Source organism: Ochlerotatus camptorhynchus, unplaced genomic scaffold (assembly GCF_037179485.1).
Source record: "Ochlerotatus camptorhynchus isolate MF236.1 unplaced genomic scaffold, CSIRO-AGI_Acam_v1.1 ptg000434l, whole genome shotgun sequence".
Lineage (NCBI taxonomy): Eukaryota > Metazoa > Arthropoda > Insecta > Diptera > Culicidae > Ochlerotatus > Ochlerotatus camptorhynchus.
The window spans coordinates 9,646,976-9,670,212 of NW_027040920.1; the positions used below are offsets into that span (position 1 = coordinate 9,646,976).

The 23,237-nt window shown below is 40.2% G+C and overlaps 1 protein-coding gene across 1 annotated transcript in view; it reads right to left on the reverse strand.

Moving 5' to 3' along the window:
- Positions 1-3,560: 3,560 nt before the first annotated feature.
- The window catches only part of pippin, a 41,155-nt gene continuing 21,478 nt past the window's right edge, over positions 3,561-23,237 (reverse strand). The window contains exons 4-5 of the mRNA XM_065234638.1: positions 11,894-12,102; positions 3,561-6,372 (exon numbers count right to left, since the gene is read on the reverse strand). Coding sequence (XP_065090710.1) covers positions 5,293-6,372; positions 11,894-12,102 — 1,289 coding nt within the window. The 3' untranslated portion in view covers positions 3,561-5,292. The remainder of the gene's footprint in view (positions 6,373-11,893; positions 12,103-23,237) is intronic.

A 23,237-nucleotide genomic window follows, 5' to 3' on the forward strand; every position in this document is an offset into this window, starting at 1 on the left:
TTTTCGTCAATTTCCGCATTTTCCGGCAGATTTTTTAGGTTTTCCACAGGAAACCATGAGACAAATTTTACTCATCGCTGAGTTCCTGCACTTTTGGCGATTATGAGTGAACTAAACTCAAATTTGAGTCGTTCTCATTCGCCGTGTGGATTTGTTTTGAAAAACACTTCGATGGCGGTAAGCTCCAACTCGGATTAACTTTTAATACCGTCCCTGTTTGTATGATCTGAAAAATGTTTGCTCAGAATTATGTTGATTAACTCTGATGTCGACATCAAACCAGCCGGACATTCTTGATCGGGATTTAATCCGAGGATAATACCGGTTGGAGCTTACCACCACGAGTGACTCCGCACCACTCAGCTCTTGAAGGCCCACGCACACTAGATCCGGATCGGACGCGTTGCGGTAAAATGACAGCTAAATCTATTGTCTAACTGTCAAATTAACGTCAACGCAACGCAAACGGATCTAATGTGGGTGGCCCTTGAGTGTCTTTTAACCCAGAAGATATTTCCGAGTTCTCCCAGCAGTCTCTGCAAATCTTCCTTGAAATTACACTCTCCCCTCGAAGAGCGCGAGTAATACGTACCGCGTAAATCGAATTCGCATAAATGGAGTACACGTAGCATATGGGATTTGACCTAATAGGGACCAACATGGAATATCTCGCGATCCTGTACATATTGAAGGTTACTGTCTTGAGCAAAGATGTTCAGTAGATCAAAACCTAGTGGTTGGTGGGCAGAAGTTCGGAATTTTCTCACTACGCGGCGCTAGTGTGCTTGACTTTGTGATTTCCTTGTTTATGTGAAATCCTTGCCATCTAGAAAATTGCTGTCTTCGGTGAAGTTGTTCATTGGATCAAGACCTTACCGTTGGTGGACAGAAGTTCGGAATTTTCTCACTACGCGGTGCTACTGTGCATGAATTTGTGATACCGTTCTTCATTCTTCCATTCTGTTGCGACAAAACTGCCGCTGGTCGTTTTCTAGTAAATGCTTGTCGCTTTGCATACGAGACATTGGAATAACTGGAATTGTGTTGTTTTGACGGGATTTCACCTCTGACTCGAAGTAGCTTGAATCTTGACGCTGAACTTCGTGTTTGCATGTATCTAAGTGATTTCTAGTGATGGGTATTTTTGGAACGGACACGACTGGAAGCTGCCGAAAATCGATGTTCGACGTCATTTTGGAATCCAAGATGGTGGCTTCCGGTTTCAGAAAAAGTGGAAAATACTGCCAAATACCATTCAATATGGGTATTTTCAGAATCGGGATGACGTCTAAAACCCGTCAATCGATTTCCGACGCCATTTTGAAATCAAAGATGACGGCTTCCGGTTTCGGAAAAAGTGGGAAATACTGCCAAATACCCTTAAATATGGATATTTCCAGAATTGAGATGGCGTATAGAGACCGAAAATCGATGTCCGACGCCATTTTGCAATCCAACATGGTGGCTCTCAGATTCTGAAAAACTGTCTTATATCCTATAATATGGGTATTTACGGAACGGGTCGACGTGTACATCCCGAAAATATATGTCTGACACCATTTTGTAATCCAAGATGGTGGCTCTCAGATTCAGAAAAACTATCAAATTTGGGTATTTTCGGAATAAGTACTAAGCGTACATCCACAAAATCTTGGTCTGACGCCATTTTTGAATCCAAGATGGTGGCAATTGACTTCAGGAAAACTAGAAAATACCCTATAATAGAGTTGATCTCGATTCCGAAAATACACGTATTGAAGGGTATATATTATATATATATATATATTATATGGACATTTTCGGAACGGCACGACATGTAGATGCCGAAAATCGATGTCCGACGCCATTTTTAGTCCAAGAGGTGGCCATTAACTTCAGAAAAACTGTAAAATACCCTATAATAGAGTTGATCTCGATTCCGAAAATACACGTATTGAAGGGTATTTGGCAGTATTTTCCACTTTTTCTGAAACCGGAAGCCGCCATCTTGGATTTCAAAATGGCTTTGGAAATTGATTTACGGATTTTAAATGCCATTCCGATTCCGGAAATAGCCATATTGAAGGATATTTGGTAGTTTTTTTTTCAGTTTTTCTTAAATCGACAGACGCCATCTTGGATTTCAAGATGGCGCTGGGCATCGATTTTTGGATTCACATCAGTCCGATCTTAGAAATATCCATATGGAAGGCTATTTAGGAGTAATTCCCACTGTTTTTTTTTCTGAAATCGTAAGCCGCCGAAATACCGATTCCGGAAGTACCAATATAGAAGGAAAATAACATTATTTCCGGCCTTTTTGTAATTTGCCCTCCGTATTAGAATGGATGGTTTCTTGTCGTGATGCTCCTTTTTAAATGACCTATAGTACTTTGTCTCAGGGAACAGTACAAGTGGCATATGACTAGAATAGATAGTCGCGACTGGATGGATTCTTGATTTTGTCGTGGTGATCTTGTCGTGCGACAAGAAATTGTTGTTTGACGAGAGTTTTCCAGGATGACCATTTTTTAATGCATCTTGTCGTGCGTCAATGACAAACACGAAAATTCTCATATCTGAACTTCTCCCAAGACAGCAACTTTCTAGATGGGAAGGATTTCAAGATATAAAATAAATTAGGGAATCACAAATTGAAGCACACTAGCGCCGCGTAGTGAGAAAATTCCGAACTTCTGTTCACCAACCATTAGGTCTTGATCCACAGAACAACTTTCTTCAAGACAGCAACTTTCTAGATGGTAAGGATTTCAAGATATCACATAAACTAGGAAATCACAAATTCAAGCACACTAGCGCCGCATAAAATTCCAAACTTCTGATCACCAACCATTAGGTCTTGATCTACAGAACAACTTTGCCCAAGACAGTAACCTTTTATATGTTCAGGATCGCGAGATATTCTATGTTGGTCTATTTACGCGATTCCCTCGCGTAAACGGAATCATTCGAGACCAACGTAAATGGAATTCGTGTAGACCGAGTTCGCGTTCTTGGGGGGGAGAGTGTATCCTCTGATTTCATCGGAAGCTTCCTCTGGCTTCCACGAAAGCTGCTTTTGACTTCCGCTGGAATGTTCGCATTCGACTTATTCGACAAGTTTCTTTTAACTATCATTGGAGGCAGTGCCGTCGCGTAACCTCACTTTTTATCTGTTCAAAACTTTGGAAACGTTATTTAAGGTCATGCTTACAGTCAAATTAGTTTCAAAAGGCACAGGGTCTTCTAGTTTCACAGATTTGTATGAATTTGAAGCATGTTGAGAGTTGTTGAACAGGTAGATTGAGGTTAGGGTGACGCCATGGATTTGAAGCTTCTATTCTAGATAGAGCTGGAATTAGGGCGTAACAGCCTTTGTAAACAATGACTTCTATCGATGATTTCTAGGAACTCAAGGCACGCCCACACAAACCAACATAACCGTCGGGTAGGGCAAGCCTTCCCCTATCCGATGATGTTGTTGCTTTGCGTTTGCAATCCTTTGTTTTCTAGAAATCATCGAAAGAAGTCATTGTTTACAAAAGCTGTTACGCCCTAATTCCAGCTCTATCTAGTATTCAATCGTTTTCAACTACCTCAGAAGCTTTTTCGACATCTCCAGAAGTTTCGTCCGACTTCCTTGATAAATCTGTTTGGCTTCGCATGGAAATGTCTTCTGATTTCTTCAGTAGTTTTTCCTAGCCTTCCCCGGAAATTTCTTCTGGCTGCCCTCGGAAAATACTTCCGACTGCTTCAAGAACATTCTTCCGATTTCCCATAGAAGATCTTCAGATTCCTCTGGAAGTTTCTTCAAACTGTCTCCTTAGAAATTTCTTTTGACTCCCCTAGGAGATTTCTTGTTACTTTCACCAAAAATTCCTTCTAAAATTGTTTCCCTGGAAATTGGAACGGATTCCCGGGAACAAAGAAATATGATTTTTGGTAGAATTACCGGGATGTCCCGGGTAGGAAAAACTAATCTCAGCTCTCAGGATTTGTACTAGAAGTCCCTGGATACTCCGTTGGATTTTTTAGACTTGCTGTCCTATGGATTTACATTCGAAGTGCTCTGGCCGTTTTCCCCAGAGATAATGAATTTCTCCAAAGCCCTCCCAACCCTTGAGAGAGGTGTTTTAGACTTTCATGTTTAGTTCACGTCTCTAAGTCTGCTGAACTCAACCCCGAAGTCCAATTTACCTGCACTGGATGTCTTTTTTAACTAATGTTGGTGTCTTCTGACGTTATCAAGGCGGGATTTTATAGACTTCTTGAGTTTTACTTATTATTGAGTAAGTCTTGGGGTCTTCTGAATTTTCCATGAAATTTAAATGCCTCGACGTCAGGCTTCTCAGCTTCCAATTTACATAAAAAACGCTACATTCTTTGTACAATTTATCCATATCTGCTGATTACATTATGTCGTTTGAGTAATCCTTTTTTGAAATCGGTAGCTAGCATTTTGAATTTTTAGATCATGCGAAATTTTTATTGATTTATTTTGAATTCAAATCAGCTGTCACCAAGGAATTTCAAAATGGCGTTGGAGATTTGTAAACCTCACACGACCGAAATTTCGTCAATGGTTCCATAAATAGTATTGACAAAACTTATGAGTATTCTCAATTTAGAGTATCGACAATCAGTGATGGCATAATCGTTAGAAAATTGATATTTTTCCGCTCTCATACGCTTTCAATATCACGCCTGATTTTACAAGTTCCTTTGATAATGCAAGACTTTTCACAACGTGTAAAGTTGAAGCTGAGAGTTCAATCGACGTAAAAATGATTCCGTTGCACCTCGTTTTCTTAGAAAGAAAAGGTATAATAATGCTATCTCTATTTTGTCTTCATCGATGGCAGACACGAAGCGCCTGCTGCCAGCCGTTATGGAACTTTCGGTTACGTTCGGGTGTAAAGCAAAAATCATGAAACTCAATCTCACCGCAGTCTGGTGAGATTTGCAGCTGGTGAGTTTTGTTAGCGTGCTGCAAAATCATAGCTTGCAATATCAACCGCAGTTGTGTGCTTGTTGATTTTTGTCTTCGATCGTGATCTTGTTCTTTGGTCGCGACCTCTAAACCTTCATCAATCTTTACCAATTCTGCCCCAGGTCCATATTTTGGAATTATGAATCGAACCTGACGGGTGGCCTATAAGAAATAAGTCTCTTTTTTCTCAAAATGAAGCACCCCAGTGGACACCCATCTAGGTACATCTAATACTTTCCAACCGGCCACAACGAACAGCACGAAACGAACCAATTCCCGCCACCATTCATCCAGGTATTCCCCTATACCATATAAACCACACCTTACTTCTTCAAATCCTTCAGCGGCGTTCCTTCCTCTTCCATACCCAGCTCCCCCTTGACGCGTTGTACCCTTCGGTTCACCCAGAACCAATTCCGCTGCTGGAAGTAGTCCTCGATGTCGTGCAGTGTCCTACCCTTCGTTTCCGGTAGCATCAGATACACCAGCAGGGAAGCTCCGAACGAGGCAACGCCGAATATCAGGAACAAGCCCTGCGTTTTGAACACTTCCTTAACGTAAGGAAACGCCTTTGCCACCCCGAACAGCATCAGATTGAATACGGTGAACAGATAGCCCGCTATCTGACCGCGGATCTTCGCCGGCAGCAGTTCGCCGATCATGATGCCCGGCATGGTCATGAAGCCCGTATTGGCCCCGATGTAGATCAAGATGAACACAGCCATCACGTAGGTATCCATGGACGTTTTCAGCGCGTCCATTCGGACGTACATGAAGATGGCAATCGCCAGGCAACTCAGCCCGGAACCGATTCCACTGCCGATGACCATCAGTCGGCGAGGTATCGCCAGCAGTAGGAAACAGTACAAGCATGTGAAGACCAGTCGAACGACCGCGGTTAACACTGCAGCCTGCATTGTATTGATGTCACTGCCACCCATATCCGAGATGATGTCCACAGCGTAGAACACTACCAGATACGTTCCGGATAGAATCTGAAGGACGTGAAATCCATTGATAATGACCAGTGGTTTGATCAGGGATATCTCTGCTAAGGATGCCCAGATACCACCGTTGTTACCCTCCAGTGTCTCGTTGCGGAATCGTATGATCAGTTGCACGAGTTCACGTTTGGCCTGTACAGGACATCCCCGAAGCCAGTGCAAGGCTTTAGCGGCTTTCTGGAGTTTATTGTTCCTCGCTAGATAGACGGGTGTCTCCGGTGTCAGTGCAATGGCTACGAACGACAGTACCGGAAGGATCGTTCCTGACCAAGCTACCTGTCTCCAATGGAGGAAGCTTCCCAGGGCGTAGACCAGCAGAATTCCCAACGAGTAGGATACGAACGGAACCCCGATCAGCAAACCGCGCAGATGTGGCTCAGCAATTTCCGCCAACAGGACCTGAATCAGATGAAAGGGAAACGAACTTTGATTAATCAAATTGCATGATACCAACCATATGGGTGCTGAGTCGCTACAGTCAAGATACAATTAAGCTATACGGTCGTGGTGAGGATGATATGATGCCGTCAAGTGACTGAGATGCGGGTTTGAAGGGTATATATTTTTAGGTAAGTGCTGTCTGCTATAATTCTGACTCTGAGCAGGAAAGAAGCAGTTTGGATTGATTTAGGGAGCTGCCGCCGGTGACAAGTTTTGATTGAAGGCGTTTATTTTTTTTTCGGGTAAGCATTCAAGTGGTAGAAATGACCTTGGCCTAATTTCGGACGCGGGCAGCTGACTTGGATGCTACTGGGTGATTTGTGTGATGCGCAGTGTTGTAGCAATTGTTATGGACTAGGCATAGGGACATCCGTGTGATTGCAACATCGATTCGTGCTTTGTTGGCGCTTTTTTATTGTCCTCAATTGATTTGGAATGTTTGCTTCATGTTGGAATGAATTTATGTTGAAACCAATATCGACATTTGCTGCATGTTGTTTGTGGGGGTACGAATGAATAAGGTCTGTTCATCTGTACAACTGTCTGAAAACATGTTATTTCAGAAGCCGCTTGCTAGGTATTGGCACAGAGAACAGACGTTGAGGCTCGAACAAAATTTCTTTAAAAACTAGTGTAAAGATTCCTATTTGACTTAAGCGCCACTAATGGCGACTTCCCCACTTAAAAACCCTTTTTGACATCCTGATGGCGCTGGTGTTACACAACTTACACTAGACACTAAGTGCTGGTAGCGCCAAGTGGCAATTTTCAACAGAAAATTTATCGATACTAGCGCCAAATTGGTCCAAAGTGGAAAATTTGTAGAGGAAATCAGGAGATGCTGGCGCCACGTTATGGCGATGTTCCCACTTATCTTCACACAAGTTTCTGATCGAACTTGGACGTTTGTTCTCTGTGCTTACACCGAGGAGAATAGCAACTCTGGGTATATATCATTTAAAAATAAAAAATATTAAATAACGGGATTGCTCAGTCGTAAAACTGAAATCAGTTTGAAGCTGAAAGACTAAGGAATCGTGTGAATACATTCAGCGAAGTGCTTTGATGGGAAAATACAGTGACATTTACGTTTAAATTTTGGTTACCGAGAACAGTCAATGGGTGCCGAAGCCGACATTTACCCTACGTAAGATGTCTTCTTTACGCATGAAAACGGTTACGAGATCTCGTTACGAGGTGCGGATTTCTAAATCATAAACAATGTGCTGATATGTTGTACCACGTGTTCGCTATTGGTGTCGGTTCGGTTTTGTTGTTGCAAGCAACACAGAACAGCGTTCACCAGTTCGCTGCACACGGTATGGTTGACAGAATTTCCCAGTTTTTCTATAACCGGAAGCTACCATCTTGGATTTCAAGATGGCGTCGGACATCGATTTCCGGTCTATAGACTTCATCCTGATTCTGAAAATTCCCATATTTAAGGATATCCGACTATATTTCTCTGTTTTTCTACAACCGGAAGCCGCCATATTGTCGGCCATCGATTTCCGGTCACTATACTTCACCCCGATTAGAAAAATACCCATATTGAAGGGTATTTGACTGTATTTACCAGTTTTTCTGTAACCGGAAGCCGCCATCTTGGATTTCAAAGATGGCGTTGGGAATCGATTTCCGGTACGTCATTCCGATTACGAAAGTACCCGTATAAGGCGTAGTTTCTTCTTCTTTCCTTTATTTAACGTTGGTCTCTGTTCCGCAATCTAGTGCCAATCACCGACGGACATCGATTGCCATCCATTGACGGCAATCGAATGTGTGGGAAGGCAGCTTCCACACCTGCGTAGGATATCGCACCCATTCAACACACATGGGCCGGGACCAATGGCTTTACTTTCTTTCCGAAGGAAGACGTGACCAGAGATTTTTATGCCTCAGAAAAATCTCACCGACCTCGGCTGGGATTGAACCCAGACCCATTGGGGTGAGAAAGCAGTCACGCTTACCACTACACCACCGGCGCCGTAGTTTACCAAGAACTTTTGACAGATCACAGTAGAACTGGCAGTTTATTCTCATATGAATTTCTGTTTTGTTTATGTTTACATTCAGCACCATTAACACCAGATCACCCACACACTCTTGATTTCTAGCTGTCAGTTCCACTGAGAAACGTCCCTTGGATCACCTTATTGAATATAGTCGCTATATTCATAGTCTGGCGGATAGAATTCCGATCTATCAAAAAGCGTAACCAATTCAATATATTTTAGACCAACAATTGAAAAGGTACTATCAATTTTTATAAACAAAACGTTGATTATTCTTTTCTCGCCAATCGAACGCAAATTACCGCCATCATCGGGAAACTTTCCCTAACCTAAAGATGGTGCTAGTTTGCGTAAGCGAGCCTTGAGTCACGAGAAAAGGGTTTCCAAAGTTTTGTTCCCAATGACTGATGTGCTCTTTTCTCTTGTTGGTCGAGATTTGCTCGATTGGTTCCACTGTTTGACAGCTCAATTGGTTCCCGAGATTCTGTCCGCCAGACTATGAATATAGCGACTATAGTATTGAAGGGTATTTGACTGTCTTTCGAAAATACCCGTATTGAAGGATATTTTACTGTATTTCCTTATACGTCATCCAATTAAAAGAAGATTTTTTTGCCAATTAAACATATCATTCAAATAGTTTTTTCCGATATCATTCGCTTTAGGATGAAATACGCCTTCCACGATTTTTTTCGGTTTAGACATTAAAATGCTAGTAAAACATTTTGACGTAGGACTACGTCTGTGATTTCTATATGGGGGTACACTTTGTGAAAACCAAAAATGGAACATGTAACAAAATTATGAAAGATTTCGAACGTTAATAATTCAGCTGCCCCTGGACCAATTTCAATCATTTTATCACCAATCGTTCAGAAATATGTCTACACATCTGTCAAATTTAAGACGTTATCATTTTTCAAAAAGGGCACTATTAAAAATTACGCGAATGTGCAACTGTGGCTATGATTATTAAAATTATCATCGATTGCCTGCGAAAATCTATTTCCCTAACACAGAATCCCATCCGGTCTCACCAAACGGTGTTTATTCAATCACTCAATCGTTGTGAGCGGTGGTGTTCTCCAGTACACAACGAAAGGCTCCCCGCAAGCAGCTAGCTATCATGGCTGGCCTCAACCGCTCATCGGATTCAGTTCCAATCACCGTGTGTGGTGAGTGGTGGTGTTTTCCAGTACACAACGAAAGGTTGCCTGTAAGCAGTGAGCTGCAGCCAACATGACGCAGTTCTGAACTGATTTGCTCCTAAAAATCATAGCCACAAAAGCAGTATTCTATTTTTTTATTTTTGCAAAAAAAAATATTCCTGAACACCAGCAGGATCCTTGCAAAAACGATACAGAATTAAAATTTTCAACTGTAGATCAAGTTTTGGAGCTCTCAGATAAATAAATAAAGTGTTCTTCTTTTTCTTCTTCTTCTTGTTTCCTTTATTTAACGTCGGTCTCTATTCCGCAATCTAGTGCCAATCACCGACGGACATCGGTTGCCATCCATTGACGGCAATCGAATGTGCAGGAAAGCAGCTTCCACACCTGCGTAGGATATCGCACCCATTTAACACACATGAGCCCAAGGGAGGGAAGTGGCTGTCAAATACGAACAATCGTCGCCTACCTCTCATAACTGGTTCCAAACGTAAACAAGCCTTAAGAAACCTACAGGGTTTGTTTACGTTTGGAACCAATTTCATACAAGAATGATCAGTAAGCTGATTCAACAGCACGTTCCACCCCAGCAAGGGCCGGGACCAACGGCTTTTTACTTCCCTTCCGAAGGAAGACGTGACCACAAATTTTTTGTGCCTCAGAAAAATCCCACCCACCTCGGCTGGGATTGAACCCAGACCCACTGGGGTGAGAAAAAAGCAGTCACGCTTACCACTACACCACCGGCGCCGGCAAAGAAAAAGTGTTCCACTTCCTATGTCTCACAGTAGAAATGTCGCTCACAACGTCACAACACTCTTTTTGACGTTCTCTTATCCACCACCAGAGGTTAAATCGATCGCTATGGTTTCTATTAAAAAGGCGTATAAGTTATATTTTTTTAATAAAAAATCAGCCCTTCTCAAATGGTAGTCTGGATTTTTTCCCAGAAAAACAAGTATGCAAAGTTGCTTAAGCAAGCAGATCTTTACACCCAGGAAGTTTCAAGGGAATCGGAGAGGGTGTTGCCAGCTCCATACAAGCTTTGAGGCGAAATTCGCCCATGGGACATTTATGCGTAAAGGCGTATCAATGATTAAAAAAATAACTTTTTGTAAATATAAAACTTTATTTAAAAATCCAACATAGCCTCCACTCGATATTTGAGGAATCGATTCTATAGAGAAATTGGATTTTGAAGTTGATAGATAGACTGAAGTAGGACCATAGATCCTGCTACAAAATTTATTGAATTGCCAGTGGCAGCCTGTCCCACGAAATTATTTTAATTTGTTATTCCCATTTGCAGCAATCACCGTACAAAACGTCACTCAAAACTGTTTACGGATATGGTTGCTTAACCATATTTGAATGCACGACCAAAATAGAAAGAAACGGTTGCAACAATACCGGCAAAGCAACAGTCAATCGGCGGGTCCGTTTTACTCGTGTGGATTATTCACGATCAAGAGCAGGGTTCACGGTCATTCGACCTAATAAACACCCCTCCCGCGGACCGCTTTCTCCAGACTCTGTAGTGCAAAACAGTTCATTCATAATTCAGCATGTGCAAAAAGGAGGAAGCAAGTGTCACCACACACACACACACGTCATCCATCCTTCTTAGCAGTGGTGTTGCTACCGCTTTCCAGAACGAATTCGAACGAAGCCCATAAATTTTCTCGAATACAACGGCCCGAACGCGGCAAATGGTCATCAGCATCTTTTCTTGGTACGCAAATAAATCAAGATCCACGCGGGAACGAGTTCCTGGTCGCGATTATTGCGGATGAATGGCTTGATGCATGTGGATGTGGATGGATGGAACCGTTTAAGACAGATCGAGTGGGTGGTGGATTTGCTGCTACGACTGCCGACGACCACTTGAGCCGGCTGACACTTAGTTACGCCGATTCAATCTAATTGAGGCATTTTCGCACTTTTCAGACCGTCGGGTTGCGCAGTTTCTTCCGGCAGTGTACCAGACGTTTTGTGAGAACGGGCAAGATTGACCATCCCCATATCCAGATAGTAGGCATAAATTAAGGAAAGTGGCAACTTTCTGATCTTGAAAATTGGCGAACGTTAGAAGATGCGCGTGAGTCGTTGTCGCCGTCGCAGATCGAATAACTGTCCGGCAAGGCCGTTCGTTGGCTCTTCAGCCGAACAGGTCGGTCTGCTCGACGATGATGTCGAAAATTATGTGCTCAAGTGACGGCGATTTTTGATATGGAAATTTAACGGAAAGTCCCGTCGTGGTATGAGGTGCTACAGTCTATTCGAATGTGGTCGTACCTGTGCGGGGGCGGCGATTAATCCAACGGAGATGCCGGCAACGATGCGTCCAACGAGAATGAGGAAGTGTGATGACGCTGTCGCAAGGAAGATCCATCCAATGATGAGGGGTACGATCGCTACCATGAGGGCCGGTTTGCGTCCCCAGCGATCCATGATGGGACCGGAAGCGAACGAGCCGACGGGCGTTGCCAGACTGTGGACGCTGGCTGAAACGGAAGTGGGAATTAGTTTCTGATGCATCTAGGTATGTTTATCATTGTTTGTGTTATTTAATTACTGCCCATAAAAGCATAACTGTCCCATATGAATAGGAAATCAAGCAAAGATGGGACAATTATGCTTTTATGGGTAGTTTATTTATGATATAATTTTGCGCGATGTTAGTCGATCGCTCGATTTTCGGCAGTATGTACATTGCGGGACAGATATCCGACTGTTTTTTGAGAAATAGTAGTTTTTTTTTCTCCAAGGTATGACACATTAATCTTTCAAGAAATTCAGTGTAGGGGAAATGACGGCTTCGGCATGACAGACTATTTTCGGCAACCCAAATTGAAACACTATTTTCACTGGATTTTCTTACGAAAACACTTCGCTGAATGCATGCAAACGATTCTTTACGCTTTCAGCTTCAATTTGACTATATTTTTACCACTGAGAAAAAGCAATCTAGCAAGGTTTTCTTGAAATGCAACACACGCACTACAAATTGTAGCTGATTTCGAGTTGCCGATAATAGAACAGCAGATTTACATGCAGTTCAAATGGAACGGTTGCCGAAGAAAAACTGGTTGCCGACAATACTCGCTCTCACTAGAGAAGATTGGAGCTTTGTAAAAGCGTTTCAAAACAGTTTTTGACAATTCTTTCGACTGAAATTGTTAGAGCAGCTGGCAGCAAAAGATTGCAAACAAACAAATGCTGCATATGTGTGCGTTCCTTAGAGAAAAAGGCTATAGAAAGAACGTCGCTGCTTAGGTTGCCGAGAATACGTAAATTCCCCTATATAAATAGTTAATTAAAAAAAAAAAAACAATAATTTTTCTCATCCTTACCGAGAAAACTAATAGGGGAATTTACGTATTCTCGTCAATCTAAGTAGCGTCCACAATTCTATTAGCATTTTTAGACACACATATGACGTGATTGTTTACCTTCATCTACTGCTTGCTGCTCTATCCATTCCAATCGACAGAATTGTTCAAAACTGTTTGAAAGCGTTTCTACAACGCTCCAAACTACTCAGGTGAGGGTGACTATTGTCGGCAACCTTTCCACTTGAACTGCGTGCTAATCAACTGTTCTATTATCGGCAACTCGAAATCAACCGCATGTTGAAGTGCGTATATTTAATTTAAAGAAAAATCTGTCATAACAGGATTGCTCAGTCGTAAAGATGTAATCTGATTGAAGCTGATAGACTAAAGGCTGGCGCACAATGCATAAGTTTCCGGGTTTTTTGACAGATAATGCATGGGCTAACGTTTGAATACATTCAGCGAAGCGTTTTGATGGAAATATACAGTCAAATTAACGTTCAAATTTTGCTTGCCGGAAACAGTCAATGGGTGCCGAAGCCGTTATTTACCCTACTTTATACAATAAAATGACCTTAAATTCGTTATAAGCTGTGTGTACCTAAGCTATAGCTATAGCCTATAGGCTGAATGAAAATAAAGCCGAATGGTTTGCAGCTTACTCAGACTTGAATATTTTTTTACGAGATTCCATACATAGGGTAGGTGTTCCAGTTATTGCTATACGTGTTCCATAGTTGGAATACACCATAGTAGGAACGATAGTTATAACTGAGGCAGTTCCACGCCAAGTGACGGATCGGTGAAATTCGACGATGCATAATTGTGTATTATGGGCTACCATTCATATTTTTGCTGAAATTCGTCCATTTTGGATGATGTATTTGCTTCAACATGGCGTTTTTGGCATTTTTCATACAGTCAACTCTCCACAACTCGATATTTTCTATAACTTCCATGTATTGTACTCTCCATAAGTCGATATTTCCACAAGTGGTCGATGTTCTATGTAGTGTTATTTTGATTCTATAGCTCGATATGTCAAAGGCAGAACTTCTTTTTTTTTGCGTTTATTTATAAGGCCCCCTCGCCTATAAGGCATTGTTTGGGTCGATGAGCATTATTAACAATTAGAACCCTTCCCGCTTTTATTTTTTCAAATAAAACGTATTATTCCCTATTTGATAAGTTGCATTATTTTCATCTAAACGATCTGTTTGCTGACCAGTCTTCTGGGTGCACTGATCAGCACGAACTTTTTTTTTTCGTTCTCCTTGTGTTTCGACCAGCTGGCTGACATGCCGCCATGTTATTGAAACCAACATCTGAAACGTCACAATTCCAGTGTGAACTGCAAAAATGGCGTGACTGAATTGTCTTATTTTTACCAACTGAAATTATTTTCCCTTTTATGCCATATAAATGGTTGACTTCGTGGTAGAAAATCAGAAAATAATATTTTATGAGTTCTAAGTTTATTTTTCACAAAATGTAAGCAAAAATATTAAGAATATCCATAATATCAGTCACGCCTTTTTTGAAATTCTGGCTTGAATCTTCTATTTGTTTACAAATTATGAGCTGTCAGTGGGGCCCACGATTTGCGGGCCCGCAGCGATGTTAGCTCTTTTCAAGGCAAGGCAAACAAGATAGGGATGCCACCCAGCTGGTTTCGATAGCCGGCGTTTGTTGGTATTTTCAATTTGATCCTTTGTTGCGTTTGATGAGCTGGTGCTAGAATTTTCGTCGTTGCTTTCACCGTTTGAAGTGTGATGATCCTCGGTGCTGCGCTGTTGTTCTTCTGCTGAGAACCCGGTGAAAGCAGGAGATGATTGACCCGATGTCGGTTGGTGGAGCTGCTGGAGCGGTGCTATTGTTCGATGTGGCTACATCCAAACATTTCTGTTTGGGATGTGCTGCTCGGCCACAATGGCGGAACGTTTTCGGTTGCTTGTCGTACGTTACCAACGTTGTTTCGTTGTCGACCGTGATGTACGATGGAATGGTCCTTTCGAGTCGCATTCGCAAAACTCGAACACCGCTCAGGAATCCTGGGAAGTAGTGCTTCCATTTCTCATGTCGACTGGAAATCACTGTCCCGTACTTTGCCATGTGGTTCATAACAGTGGCTTGTGGCCATGCCAGAGGAAGGTCATGCACTCGAACGGTCACTGCTTCACAATCCACATATATCGGGATTTTGAACTCACTCTTCGCACAGAGAAACACGTGTTTATAGTTGTGCGCCTTTTTATAGCGCAAGGCCACTTCATTGTCTATCATCTCAATAAAAATACAATTTCGGACGTTATGAAACTGAATGCATCTAACGTCCGAATATTGAAGCCTTATATTGTTCTCGAAGAATTTTTGCACTTTTCCTGCATTGGGACGAACTGGAAGGACACTGAAGTCAACAACAAGTGTGTTTTTGCGAACTACACTCATTTTCGCTACAATATTTCACCAAGTTAAGCAGAGCAGAAAGAGCACACGTCCGATGAATACGAGTAATGGCTGTCGAATGAAAGGCAGAACTTCTGAATTCAGGAATTTTGATGTTAAAAGCTGAGACTGAAAAAAGAGACTGCGAAAACATGATAACTGGTGGGCATATTGAGTACCCAAAACTCATCGGCCACATGTTTCTGGTGTCCATGGTGTCAGGGCAGGGGTGCCAGGAGTTTTAATAAAAAGTCTTCAACGAGATCGAATAAATGTCTCACATGTCTACACCGCTTCTGTTAAAGTTGGAGTCTGGGGGAAATGGCTTTCTTCTTTTTTTTCAATTGACGGTCATTATTCATTAGCACTAGCATTAGCATTAGCATCGAAAAAGTTGCACAATATCGTAGGTGGTACGAATTCAAAACTATTAAGAGCAAGACGAATATCTATTACTGGACAGCTGGTGAGTAGGAAATGATTACTATCTCCTAGATAAAGAGATATCCCTAGGATTGTCCTGGCCACGTCCTTGCAACTGGTAGGGATAGGAACGTTATGTTAGTTCAACATTTACTTAAGAAAGATGCAGAGCACTCTACGACCCCTCATAAATGTCTCGAGAATTTCGGAATTATGGGAAGGTAAGCCATACACAGCAAAAAAATAATTTTGATATCACATCAAAGTGGATGCAAATCATGTCGAAAATTTCATGTAATTTTTATGACCACATAAATAAACAAATGCAGTAAAAGCAGCGTAATGTCAGTTTATGCATTGTATTAATGATAATTTTGTCCTTTTAAGCAAGTAATATTACACCATATTTTCGACATGATTGTAGTGCATCCACTTTGACGTGATATCAAAATTATTTTTTTGCTGTGTAGGATACACCCAGTCATTGTTGCTGGCAAATGCAGATTTTTTTATGAATGGAAATTGCTGTCCAGAGCGTCTGCTGGAAGATAAGGTTGCTGAAATAAAATGAACCATCGTTCTCAAACCCTAATAATAACGAATTCAATTGATGTCATTATTCATAATCATAAAATCACACACTAATACACCCAAGTAAAAAAATGGTTTATGAAGGTTCTGTAAACCATGATTTAGGCTTTTAGAATGCTAAAAAGTTTCTATAATACTTGCAATGTACCATGGCTAGAAACTTAATACATGTTCAGATTTTTTTTTTTAAATTCGAAAGTTCAAGAAGCTTGCAACATTTTATAATTTTAGGTACCTTACTAGAATTTACATATTTCCATGGGTGCGATCTCCAAAGCATTTCAAAGACTCTTTTAAACTTCATAGAAATTTTTCAGGGTCTGTCAACGCTACTGGGAAAAATACGTGCCAAAACACGAATTTTGCAAACAGGAATAAAGTTTGAAATTATTTTGGACATTTTGAAATTTATTTAAATGAGCTTCGACACATTTTTTTTACGATTTGATTGATTGAAGAATCTTCAAGACTGTAAGATTCTTCAAATCTTGGAAAAAGAAAAAAAAAAGAAGCTTGAAGAAGTTTTCAAGATTCTGGAACTAAGTTACAGATATTGGATCTTGAAAGGTTTTCCAAAATCCCTGATTTGAAAACAAATATCAATATAATAGATCTTAGAAAATTTTCACGATTCTGGAAATTTGTGGCATTAGCTTGAAAATATCTGAAGAATTTTGAGGCGAATTTAAAGGGAATTCTAAAGAGTATTCTAGGAGAGTTCAGACTGGAATCCCGCTTTAGTTTTGAACAGTGTTGGGAAAATATCAAAAAAATCAAATCTCACCAAAGAACAAGATCACGTTTGATTTTCGTAGACAAAAATCAACAAGCAAACAACTGCGGTTGATATTGCAAGCTGTGATATCGCAGCTCGGAATATCAAGCTTACAAAACTCACCAGCTGCAAATTTCACCAAACTGTGGTGAGATTGATATTCATGATTTTTGCTTTGCACCCGAACGCAACCTAAACTTCCATGACGGCTGGCAGTAGTCGCTTCGTGCCTGCCATCGGTGAAGACAAAAAAGGGATAGCATTATTACACCTACTCTTTCTTAGAAAACGAAGTGTAACGGAATCATTTTTGCGTCGGTTCAACTCTCAGCTTCAATTCTACACGTTGTTAATAGTCTCACAATATCAAAGGACATTGTAGAATCAATATCAAGTATGATATTTTGCTCAAATTTCACGCGTTATATTGAGAGCATATGTGAGCAGAAAAATATCAATTTGCTAATGATTATGCCATCACTGGTTTTGAGGAGAATTTCAAGCGATTGAATGCTTCCAAGATAATTCTGACGACCTTTTGATACCTTGTAAATACTCAGGAGATTTCCAGAGGAGTTTCTAGGTAGGACAAGTATTTAAACGAGAAGGACTTCAATTTAATTCCAAGTAGAATTCCAAAGGGAGAAGAAAATTCAAACGATTATTCAAGCATAATTTCCAAGCAAATGTGAGAATATCCAATTGAAAAAAAAAAAATTGAGAAAACTTAATGAATGTCAAACATTAATAGTGAGGAGAGTTACAGGTGAATTTTAAGGAGAATTTGAAATGATTTCTGAAGAGAATTCCAAGGGAGTTCTGGCTACAATTTCAGGAGAAATATGAGGAGAATTTGATGGATGCTCTGAGGATAAATCCAAAGTAAATTTAATGTGAATACCAAAAGGATTTTGAGGAGATTTCCTTAGAGAAGCCTGAAAAAAAATTTCAAGGAGTTTTCCAATGCAATTCCTTTGAGAGTTTCATGAAAACTAAAAGTGGAATTCTATGAAAATTCTGAAGCATATTTTGAGGAATTTGTGAGCAGATTTCAAAAGTAATTTAGGGAATAATTCCATCGAAATTTTTTAGGAATACTAAGAAAATGCTGATTAAAATTTCAAAGAGAATCATATGCTTGTGATGGTTATTCTATTGAGGAGCATATTACATTCGATGTGAACTGCAGAGCGGATTTCAAGAGTTCTCTTTTCTAGATTAGATCTTTAGATTTTTAGATCTAGAGTTAGATCATTTCTAGAATGTTTTGAACAAAATAATGTGGGTAGTACCATAGAGAATCGGAGTCCCAAGATGAATTCCTTCGATTTTTTAAAGACATTCTTGAACAAATCCAAAATAAATCATGTTAAAGGGTTCCAAGCTAAATCTGACTTGAAAATAAATAAGATTCTGAGATGGATGATTAATATAAATTTTCAAAATGCTGTCTTAGTGCAATACCTGTATAATGAAAGAGAGGTGGATTAGTGATTTCCATTTAATTTCACTACCTTGTTTGCTTATCCTTCATAGATACGCGTATTTCGTCTACAATTTGCCAGTCGAGTATTAGTACAAGACACTGTAGAAATCTGCAATTCATTCGAGGTTTTGTCCTCCCTATTTTGAAACCCTTGCTCATAGTAATATTTGTTTGAAGCTGTTTAACATGGGAAGCCAACATCTACTTCAAGTGTCTCCTAACTATCACGGAGTTCAATCTATGACAAAAGGTAGAATGGACAAAAGATCGAAGCGACAACTGGTTGAATGGATAAAAGGTCGAATAGAACTTAGAGGGACAGAAGGTCGAAGGGACGAAAGTTCGAATGGACAAAAGGTAGAATTGAACTTAGATGAACAAAATGACGAATGGGTAAAAGGTCGAAATGGACAAACAGTCGAAATGGACATAAGTTCGGTAACGGTCTAGGTAAACGTCAAATCCACCATATTGTTATTTTCGATCGACATTAAAAGCGTTCGTGCTTGTCAAAAATAAAAAAAAGGTGAAATTATATAGGCTGTTATGCAACAACAAGATGAGCGAATCGTGGAAATTTTCCGTAAATAATTAATTTCCGTTATCTAAATAAATCCCGATTACAGATGGCCGATGTTGTTGCTTGTTTTTTTCTGTCGGTTCAAGTTCCATTCCCGTTGGCGACGATCTGAAAACAGCATTTGGAATCTTCTTCCAATGCTTCCTTGTTTTCAGTGTAGCGCCGAATCTTAAGTTTTTGTCGGAAAGAATCGGCGCTACACTGGTAACAAGGAAGCATTGGAAGAATATTCCAAATGCTGTTTTCAGATCGTCGCCAACGGTTTTGTTCATTGGTGGTGCAATTTGTAACACTAACTTATTGATCACGACTGCAGCCAAATTTTTGCATGGGTTGCAGTGACCACCACCTTGATTACAGTTGAGTCGGTGACCTTTTTAAAAAATTACAGATCTCTCGGTAATTTTCGATTTGCATATCGTCCTCAAAATTACAGTTCTCCGGTAAAGTCGACTACAAATCAAGCAATGCACATCGGTAAACGTTACCGATCGTTCGGTAAATTTGACAGCTAATTTTGCTGATCCAGTTTACAGATTTTTCGGTAATTTTCTCCATTACCGAAAACATTACCGACCGTTCAGCTATTGAGAATTCGGTAAATGAATTACCGAAGTCGGTGATTTTTTCTAAGTGTGTAGCGTTCAAAAGAACTTAAAAAAAACTATACAAATACTCTCAAAGAACTGCTCATTATTTTAAGTAGGAATATATTCTAGAGAAAGGCAGTTATTTGTCTCCTGAATTGCAGTGAAACGCACATTGACTATTTGTTATCTGAATTTTCCAACGAACTGCTCATGGTTTAACGAAGGAAAAATATTTGAGAGTTACTCTAATAAAAAAGAACCACCATAAAAAAAATACTTATTGACGTGTTCGCGGTATCATCCATATTATTTGTTGAATAATTTTACTATTCGGGTTAACGTTCGTTTATGATTTTTGTTTATTAGGGTGGCCACCCACTTTATTCTCCTACAATTTGATCAGTTTATCCATTTCGACGTTTTATAAATTTTGTCCTTTTGTCTATTTGACCTTTTTTCCATTCGTCCTTTTGTCTCTTCAATCTTTTATCTTTTCGACCTTTTGTCCTTCGGCCTTTTGTCCTTCGGCCTTTTGTCCTTCGGCCTTTTGTCCTTCGGCCTTTTGTCCTTCGGCCTTTTGTCCTTCGGCCTTTTGTCCTTCGACCTTTTGTCCTTCGACCTTTTGTCCTTCGACCTTTTGTCCTTCGACCTTTTGTCCTTCGACCTTTTGTCCTTCGACCTTTTGTCCTTCGACCTTTTGTCCTTCGACCTTTTGTCCTTCGACCTTTTGTCCTTCGACCTTTTGTCCTTCGGCCTTTTGTCCTTCGACCTTTTGTCCTTCGACCTTTTGTCCTTCGACCTTTTGTCCTTCGACCTTTTGTCCTTCGACCTTTTGTCCTTCGAGCTTTTGTCCTTCGACCTTTTGTCCTTCGACCTTTTGTCCTTCGACCTTTTGTCCTTCGGCCTTTTGTCCTTCGACCTTTTGTCCTTCGACCTTTTGTCCTTCGACCTTTTGTCCTTCGACCTTTTGTCCTTCGACCTTTTGTCCTTCGAGCTTTTGTCCTTCGAGCTTTTGTCCTTCGACCTTTTGTCCTTCGACCTTTTGTCCTTCGACCTTTTGTCCTTCGACCTTTTGTCCTTCGACCTTTTGTCCTACGACCTTTTGTCCTTCGAGATTTGATCTACAACCTAAAAAGTGTACTAACAAAAAGTTCGAAAATTCTTGTTCTACGAGTTTTGTCAATTTGCATGTGTCCATGATTTTAAACATTGCAACCATTTGCATTTTTCATGAGTGTTTTATTATTATTTTTTCTTCAAAAATTTAACAAGGACATGTGTTTGGCAAAACAATTTTTTTGGGTTTGTTGTCGAAATCGAAATTTCCGTGTGTATTTTCCCAAAAATCCTTTTTCCTCTCTACAACTTTGTCTCAGACGTCATTTCGATCAGAAGTGACGTTTACGTGCTACAATGAAAAATGTCAAAGATGCCAGATTGAAAAAAAAATATATGATGCAAAATGGCCGAATTTTAGCAAAAATGTAACAAATATCATGTAAATCGGAGAAGGTGAAGTAAAAAATTATTTTTTTTTCGCTATTTGGCTTGGCTTGAAAGTGCTCATCTGGTTGATCTACCCTAGTTAGGTTTTTACGATTTTCTACACTTATGGTGGTAAGCTCCAACTAGGATTAACTTGAACAACAGGATTAACTTTATTAATAGGGTTCATTTTTAATTTGAACCTCTAGTAACCCGATGATCAGCAGAAAAGCGAGTTTCTGGCAACCTTATTTGCTTTTTTGTTTTGATTCTGCGTTCCGTTTCGCATCGTTCCGTCTCGCTTTACTCCATTCCATGTGTTTTATAACGTTTTAGCATTTTTTAGTATGCACGCCAGATTAACGAGGATGCACGATACTTTAAAGATTTATTCGGGATCAATAGATTTAAAATCGATCGATAAATTTCTGGGCAATGATTTTTCAAACATTGCCAATTTGTCGTTGCACATTTTACAGAGAAGGCATCATGTTCCGGAGTGTTAATGAAGTAACAATCACATTTCCCAAAAATTCGATTTTGTTATGTTGGAGATTTCAAAAATCTTTATTTGGTAATTTTATTGTTTTTCAAACCCGTAGATTCTTCATTAAATGTTAACGTTTGATCTTTCATTTTCTCAAATTCTTCTAATCAACCCAGATTTCAACTTTAATTAAGTATTAGGAATACCCCGCACCGTGGGTAGTTCACCTTTTCGTGGTACGTTACGGGATGTAAGATCTACCACCGATTCCTAGTCTTCTTGACTACTTCAAACTAGGGGAACAGGATTTTTCAGTAATCAAAGGAACACATCTTAGTTCTTGCTACTTTTTATGCCTTGTTGATAGTGATAAGACTCGGATTTGCCCACCAGGATGATCTTGAAACAAGGACAAAATGAGTTAGTTAGTCTTCATCTATGTGATTCCTAATCTTCCATTCGTTGTTCCCTAGTTTGAAGTGGTTTGGACTAGGGTTCTGATGTATGGTCATTACCGGTGTTATTCCTTAATTTTGTTGCTAAGGAATCCAATCTTGACTGACAAAGGGCGCGCCTTTGGAGGGTGTTCGAACACTCCGAAGGGTAAAACGAATCAAAGCAAAGTAAAAACTGGTCATGCGACACCTAATTTTCAGATCCGCAATTACAAAAATTATGATGTACTAAAAAAATGCGATTTGACAGATATCAAAACGCCATTACCATTTTCACCCACTCGCCATCTGTGAGTCAATCGTCACTTTGATTCTTCAATTTCATTCGCTTGTTGTTGCTTGAGCCTATATACCTAAGGCACAGAGAACAGACGTCCAATTTCCACCAGAAACTTGTGTAAAGATAAATAAGAACGTCGCCGCTACGTAGCGCTAGCATCTCCTGATTTCCTCTATAAATTTTCCACTTTCGACCAATTTGGCGCTAGTATCGATAAATTTTCTGTTGAAAATTACCACTTGGCGCTACCGGCACTTAGTGTCTAGTGTAAGTTATGCAACGCCAGTGCCGTCATATTGTCACAGAGGGTTTTTAAGTGGGAAAGTCGGCGTTGGTGACGCTTAAATCGAATAGGAATCTTTTAACAAGTTTTTACAGAAAGTTAGTTTGAGCACAGAGAATATACCTCCAACTTTGGTCAGAAACTTGTGTAAAGATAAGTGGGTACATTCTGATGGACCCGTTTCGGTAACAAAAAATATAAAAGTATTTCCCGATTCCCATGAATTACCGGGATCAGCCATCAACTGTTTCCCAATTCCTGAGTAACCAAAAACGACCTGGAAATGGAAACACTAGTCGAAAGAGTATCAAGCATAAGAAATATTTAAAGATGAATCATTTTTGAACATTTAAAAAAAATGACATGTTTAAAAAGAAAGTCTAAAATCTCAAAAATCGGTATATCTGGCAACGCTGGTTGACCT